The sequence below is a fragment of the Lolium rigidum genome, chromosome 6 (genome assembly GCF_022539505.1).
Source record: "Lolium rigidum isolate FL_2022 chromosome 6, APGP_CSIRO_Lrig_0.1, whole genome shotgun sequence".
NCBI classification, from domain to species: Eukaryota; Viridiplantae; Streptophyta; class Magnoliopsida; order Poales; family Poaceae; genus Lolium; species Lolium rigidum.
Genome location: NC_061513.1, coordinates 269,090,437 through 269,098,383, shown reverse-complemented (window position 1 = coordinate 269,098,383; position 7,947 = coordinate 269,090,437). Strand labels below are relative to the sequence as shown.

General features: G+C 43.8%; 1 protein-coding gene across 1 annotated transcript; it reads left to right on the top strand.

The window, feature by feature from the left end:
• Positions 1 to 5,101: 5,101 nt before the first annotated feature.
• On the top strand, positions 5,102 to 7,729 carry LOC124664112 (U-box domain-containing protein 33-like). The gene is made up of 7 exons (XM_047201706.1): positions 5,102 to 5,182; positions 5,349 to 5,418; positions 5,865 to 5,986; positions 6,788 to 6,909; positions 6,964 to 6,967; positions 7,031 to 7,123; positions 7,199 to 7,729. The coding sequence occupies exons 1-7, from the start codon at positions 5,102 to 5,104 to the stop codon at positions 7,727 to 7,729; spliced, it is 1,023 nt and encodes a 340-aa protein (XP_047057662.1).
• The last annotated feature ends 218 nt before the right edge of the window (positions 7,730 to 7,947 follow it).

The window sequence follows — 7,947 nt, the reverse complement described above, 5'->3', positions numbered from 1 at the left end:
CCCAAGTAAATTGTCTGTCAATCATTGACACCTCCCTCAAGTCCAAGCTGTCGATGACCGTGTTGAACAAGAAAGGCCAGTGATTGTCAAAACTGTCCCTGCTCTTCTCACATGGAAATCTCAACAAATTAAAATCCCCCTATGAGAATAGGATGAGGGTTTTCCTTTTCTAGATTCACCAGCTCACGAAGAAAGGCGTCCTTATAATCTTCCTGAGCAGCACCATACACGGCTACAAGACTCCATATTAAATTGTCAGCTCTATTACGGATGTGGAATTTGATATGATATTCCCCAACCGAATGTGCTAACACTTCCATTGAGTCCGTTCTGACACCGAGGAAGATACCCCCAGAACGCCCACGGGGCGGACACGATATCCAAGTAAAGTCTATACCACCGGATATACGGTTCAGCAGACTTTGCGATAAATCCCGTCGCCCCGTCTCCGAAATAGCCAAAAAAAAATCCAAATTATGATCCCTAATGCAATCAGCAAAATGTAAGTGTTTAGCCAAGTCACCAAGACCTCTGGTATTCGCAAACGTACCATTCATTGGGAAACAATTGTGTATTTGGGAATTTTTGAACTGGCACTCTCAAGTATGTCCGGCAGAACCTGTGAAAATTTCACTTACAAGCATAGAGTCAAGAGTCATCTGACATGTCAGTGCTACTCTTCCTTATCTACGAGCATACAGCTAGGATGTCACTAACGGACGTGCGATTTATCGTCCTTGGATTTTGATCATCCGTCATGGTTTAACTGATTTGTAGTAGGGTCTCTCCTACTACTAATTTTTGCATTATCCCGATGTCACCTTTTCCCACAGTTTCTTCTATCTCCTCTCTCTCTCTCTCTCTCTCTCTCTCTCTCTCTCACACACACTCTACTTTATTTCCACCTATTTAACATACCAATCTAATATTACTAATGTGTGAATGTGAAGTTGAACAATGGAGCTTGTATCTATTTAGACAAGGATATAGTATTATTTATAAGGAGGAAAACATTATTCACACAAGTAAAGGTTGGTGGAGCTTACATTCTTTATCATCTGATATGTCTAGTCTTTCTCATTGTGTAACAACTACTACTACTATCATCCAAGATAGGATATTACACACATCTAGCCCATGCCTTCAGTGGTATGCCATAAAACATGCGGCTCTCAAATATAACAAGATGGCTCGTACTCAAACCACATTTGTAGTTTCTGAAATCATCGTCCCCGTTGGCATAAACTGTCAACTTACATGCTAGAAATAAGAGACTTAAGTTTGAAACAAGCAACATGACTAAACAGTAACTGATGAACACATAGTGCAAATAATTCACCATCATTCTGTTTCAAAATTCTCGTCTGCCAAAGTCATGGTATACCATATACCAAATATACATTCATCTTTATTCCCAAGTTGCATGGTCATCCCTTTCATGTCATAATAATGTGCTTAGAACAGTGTAGAAATTGACAAATGTTGATCTCTCTTTTTTGCCATCCTTATAAGTATGGGAGTGCCTATATAGCCCTACGTGGAAATTTGGGGCCCCAAAAAATTATGGGCCCTGCACGGCCACACGGGCCGCACTCCCACGGGCCCGCCCTGAAGGCCATGAGCTTCTTCTATTTTGGAAAATTATATTCAACGTTTTGTTGAGGCACTTCAACATGTACTCGCACCCACATCCATACAGTAGTACTGGCTAGGGAGGAAAGAAAAACAGATAACTTAGTTTGAAGGTAACCACTATATATCTGTTGATAGAAGTCTATGCAACCACTAATTAATTTATTCTGCTAATTCCAAATTGAGCTAATGGCCTAAAATCTTTTAGTAGAAACATATGACCATGCAGTGTCTAGTTCTTGTTCAATATCTGGGTTGTATGTAGATATTCTGTGTTGTCCTTCATGTCTCCCATTCTCACGGTGTTTTATGATCTTTATTTTTCATGTCACCCTCTCATCAGGTAATTCACATACTCTCCGGTCAGTAATAACTGACACGAGCACACGCTAATCAACATGCATGCCAATGAACTACTCCGCATCGATTAAAAACGACCGGAGGGAGTATTTGACATTCTAAGACGTTGTTGCCAATATGTAAAAGTGAAACGGGGCTTGCTATCTACATTCAGTAGAAGATATGATTGGTATATACAAGGGTGGATCCGGTGGGGCCATGGTGTTGTCATGGTGTCATGTTGTCATGGCACCTCCATAAAAAATGCAGGTTTGGTCGTGATTTTCAACATGGAAGAAAACTGATCCGCAAAAACGGCCAAGGACCAATGGATGTGAATTCGGCGTGGTTGAAGCTATTTTCTGAAGGTTTCACCAAAGTTCAAGATTTTTTCTTTACGCTTTTGCACGGAACTATCCCATGTAACTGTGTTCTTGCAAACATGCATATCATTGCCACACGTGTGTGTCCTGTATGTGAACTTTATTGCGAGGAAACTTTGCATGCTTTCTTCCAGTTCCCAAGTGTGCTACAAATATGAGGAGAACTGAGATTCTTGGAGCAGATCAATGTGGTATCAACCCTTGACAGATCGGGCTCATTGATCTTGGAAATTCTTCTGAGGTTACTTGGTCGTTCCAGGACGTGGGACTGAAGGAGCTCCTGGTAACTGTGTGTTGGTACATATGGTAGCAGAGAAGACAAAATAACTAATGGTGAAAATATTCGGAACCCAGTTCGATCTGCCCAGGTAATACTAGCAATTGCAACCAATTATGCACCAGCTGCAAAAAGAAATGTGTTTGTATGTAGGCATGGCTAGGAGAAGCCAAAGGAAGGATTCATCAAATTGAATGTGGATTCATCAAATTGAATGTGGATTCAGCAAATTGAATGTGGATGCCTTGTTTCTAGCTGAGGTAAGTACTGGGGCAACCGAAGCAGTTATAGGAGATTCTGCCGGTATGTTCGTGGCGTGCGGCAACTCTGAAATTTCATAGATCCCTGATGCATCATCGGCGAAAGCTAGGGCGTTGTGAGATGCTGTGATACTGGCAGGAGAAGCTGGGTGTACTATACTCGTTGTGAATAGTAATTGCACGGAAGTTGCCTCCACGAATGATAGATGGTGGCTACTCAAATGGACCAGGTGCGGCAATCTAGCAAGAATGTGTTCTCTTATCCCGCGGATTTGCTCATCTTGTCTTTGATTATAGCTGCAGGGAAATCAATAGAATGGCTCATTTTTAGCTAGTAGGGCGGATGGTTCTCATACGTCTATCCGGGTCGAGGACCTGCCAGATTATTTTTTCCAGTTTCTACCAGACGATGTATGGATCTTTGATAATCAATCAATAGGCCATGTTGGCTTTCCATCAAAAGATAATAGTGCCATTCTATGTGTATTACTCGTGTAAAAAATAGTCGTACATGTCGGTGTACATGATATTTTCAACGGTCCTTATCAAAAGGCCACACTTATTGGCGTGTTGCGGAGCTATTAAACTACGAGAAAATGAATCACACTTGGGACCCACCTTTTCCTGCATTCTACAATGGTGGCAACAACCCCATTTTTTTAAAAAAAAAAGATAGTAGCAGCCATCGGTTTCATCAGTAGTTTCAAAACTAGCCCGGACTCACACTACGGCACGCGGTAGCACGATAATTTAAAGGAATGTGATGCAGACATTGGTAGCCCAAGAACCCACTAATTAGGCCTAGAGAGAAGAAGTTGGGCAGGCTGCACGGCCGGCTGCCGTTGCGCTATGACCCGCGGGATCCTTGAAGCACATCGGCGCCAGACCTGGAGACTACTGAGGCGGTGGCTTCCATGAAACCCAGACGAAAGGAACTCTACATAAGTTGGCGAAATGAAAACCGAACAAAGGGTCGAGCAGTCTCTAAAGCGGCACATCATTAACTGATATTAGCACGACGTACCTACAGGGGTAGAAACAATAGGGCCAACACCCACTACCACGCCAAGACACACAAATCTACCAAGCACAGCCACAGAACACATGGACGCGTGGTGCATCCAAACTGAAGAGTTTTGACCAATGTATGGACGCGCGGTGCATCCAAACACACATCTACCTATCCAATTCCCACGAAAACGCATCGATGGATGATGTTACCTCGAGGTGGATATGCGCCAACTGTGTAGTAGCCTCTACCTACTCAGCCTTAAAGACAACCAAACAAAGTGACACCTTATTACCAAGCAACAAGCATGTTGATAGTAAACAAATATGGTTGAACAAACTGGTAAAAACCAGGAAGTTTGGGACTGGGTAGCATGGGTGTGTTTGGTAAGCGCGCACAGTCCATACAGGCACCGGAAAGATGAATTAGACTGATTGGTTATGTGGGTGAATGCTATGTTGTGACACTCACAGATCTTAGAGCACCTCCGATCAAAGACCGATGTGAACCGCCAACTCAGCAGTCCACGTGGAGGCTGGTCCGAGTTAGCGTGAAACTGCCCCCGAGCGGCCAACCATTACCCTCATGAAGAAACGGAGATGCATCAGCAACTCCTTGTACTCTCTCCATACCAGATTATAGGAATAAATTGGCCAAACCCCACGACCAAGGTGAACGGTTGTTGGATGAGAAAATCATCAAAGGCATTTGACCCTTCAGTTTGTATTCAACACTATGAAAACAACGTATATTGGTCAAACCAACATGATGAGAGGTTTTTTTTTGAGAGGGCATGCATAAGAGTTAGTTTGGGTAATTAACACGTAATTTACTACTATAATCTAGGTACTACGATTTTTTTTTTTTTTTTGCATAGCTCCAAAAACTACCCCTATAATCTAGGTACGAAGGGAGTATGTATTTGATCTCTGCGCAAGCCACTACTTATTTTCTTTATCCAGCTCCACGGCCTTATCCTGGGCTCGCACGCAGGCTGTGGTCTCAGGAACAATCTGAACATTGACATTCCTGGAGTTAACTTAGTGTGCCGGAGACGGTTGACCTGAATAATTATAAACCCCAAGTTGGCGACGCCCCATCCATTTCCTCCGAATATCCTGCGTGGATTCCTGAGAGCGGCAACGTGGTTACACCAAACGATAATAGCAGCAGGCCGCGGCGTTCTTCAGAACAAGCGGGGATGGAAGCTGTGGCCAGCGGCGCAGCGCACAGGCGGTGGGAGACTTCGGGAAGAAGCTCGCAGTACAGCTTGAGGATGTCGGCGAGCAGCGATGCGGACATCGGCCATGATATTGTGGAGGTGAGCAATGCTGGAGGCGAGGCGGTACGCGGTAGAGGAGGCGAGGCAGGGTGCTGGGGACAAGGTTTTCGTGGCTGTCTCGGAAGAGGTCAAGCGAGGGAAGAGCGCCATGGTGTGGGCGCTGCAGAACCTCGCCAAGGACGGCGCACAGTTCGTGATAGCGCACGTCCACTGCCCCGCGCAGATGATCCCCATGAGTAAGCCTTCGTTATTTGGGTTATTTTTTCATTTTTTTGCCACTGGTTCTCTCTCAGTAAGACGGTATTCGGTGAAATCAGTCGGATGCCGATGCCATTCTGATCGAGTGCGCTGTTTATTACCAAACTAATGGATGTGATTTCGTTTGCATTTTTCTTTAGCCAGCAGATACCCAAATCAAATGATTGACTTTGTCTATGTGCAGTCCAAACAATAGGGCTCTCGATCTCATTTTGTCATCAGCCAAAGCATGCATGCTTTATTTAGCTTAGATACACAGGATGTCAACAGGCATAAACATTCCAGTTCCATTTAAATGGAAATTTTCATCTTACCTTTATGCGGTCAGACTCCCACATGACCTATTTTGCTTGAGAGTTCAGAGTAGACTTGACAGGATTTGTATTCATCACGTTATGACCACCTTGCCTGTCTGTTGTTACAGTGGGAACAAAAATTCATTATACCAGGTTGGATCCAGAACAGGTTAAGGACCACAGAAAAATGGAGCTAGAGAAGGCATCCGGAAGACTCGATGAATATGTTGTTCTATGCGCATTACGGAAGGTTTTCTTCCCTACATCTGCAATGTCTCACTCACGGATAAACTAATTAGGAAACCAGATAAATATAAGAATGAATTACACTATTTACCGTGTAGTTGTGCAGTTATGCCACATATTATTATTACCCCATTTAATGAAAATTCATCTAGAATACCCCTTTTAGAAGCTTCAGACCCTAGTTTTTTTCATGTGTACCCATTGAGAAAGGTGTGAAGTGATCAGCAGGGTTCAAAATTTTCAGAATGATGATAAGGAATGGAACAAATAGAGATGAGAATCTGGACATGATTGTCGATGCCGATCTCCAAACTTTACACATGTTTTCGCGCCACATCGACGTAACATGCCTGTGCTATCTAAGCAAAACTTGCAAAAGTGGGATAAAACCATGTTTAAGCTCTCCTAAATGAGATATTTCGGTAGAAGCTCCACTAAACGGGTAATATGGGTTTATATGTACAACTATAGAGTAAAAAGTGGAATTCATTTGACAACACACCGTATGTCACTGCTTTGCTTCTGCAATAAAATCAACATTATTTTTTTGGAGGATTTTTATTCATGGCGCAGTCTATTGAGTGTTTTAGCAAACCAAATTCCAAAATTTAGTTCAAGCTCAAATGTGTGTTAGAAATACAAAAAAGTATAATTTCTCTTATCGCTCTTATCACATAATATAATTTCGGTTTTATATATAGGTAGAGTAAATCCAGTATGCACTTACCATAAATGAGGAGAATTTAAGAAGTACTTTATATGTATCCTGATTGCATAATTAGCTTTTATAATTTTACTATCATAGGTCAGCTGTGAGAAAATAATAATTGAGAATGATGATGTTGCTAGAGGACTTGAGGAGCTTATTACCCTTCATGGCATCACCAAGCTTGTCATGGGAGCAGCATCAGACAAATATTACTCAAAGTATGGATCAAACACCTGATAGTTCTGTTAACATGCCATACTCTGATAATTGAGATATGCGGAATATCAGATAAACTAGGCATTTTAAGATTTCGTACATATCATTTTGGCAAAATTGTAGGAAACTGAATCTCAACAGTCAAAGAAAGAAGTGTTTGAAGAATCAAGCAAGCGCCGAAAGGCAGAACTTGATCTGCTTTCAGCTCTTCAAAAGGTAACTTCTGGTTCTGCCTCAGGGAGAAGCATATGTTGTAAAGTGAAATTAATGACAGACAAGCTTCTCTTACAGGCCAAGGAGTTGGAGAAGTTGTATCATCACGAGTTACGACAGCGGAAAACAATTGAGGAGGCACTCTCAATACAGAGGCGGGAGATGGAAGAAACGAGAGTCAAGTGCGAGACGTTGTACGAGGAACTACACGACGCAGGAGAAGAACATGTCATACTGGAGCAGTGCATTACGGAGGTGAAGTCTGCTCGGGACGATGAGAAGCAGAAGCTGGCAGCAAGCAAGAACTTTGTAGAAGAGCTGAGGGCAGATAAAGAGAAACTGCAGCAGGAGAGGGATGCTACAGCTGAAGAGTTGAGGCAGACGAAGAAGGAGCAGAGAGTTTCAGTTCCGGCAGCTGAAGCGGTAATAAACACCGAGTTCTCTGCCTCTGAGCTTGAACAGGCAACTCGAAGTTTCGACGAAGCGCTCAAGATCGGCGAGGGTGGGTTCGGATGCGTCTACAGAGGCTCACTTCGCAGCACAGGCCCAGAAGATCGCCGAGATGGTGGAGGACGCCATGGAGGAGGGGGGTCTGCAGTCCATCATTGATCCCTCCGCGGGGAGCTGGCCGTTCGTGCAGGCCAACCAGCTGGCGCACCTTGGCCTGCGGTGTGCCGAGATGAGCAGGAGGCGGCGGCCGGATCTTGCCCGGGAGGTGTGGGTGGTGGTAGAGACCCTCATGAGGCCGATGTTCGCGGGAGCTTCGTCTGATGATGACGCTTCCACGCCGACCAACTTCCAGACAACATCATCGTCGGTCGTCGGAT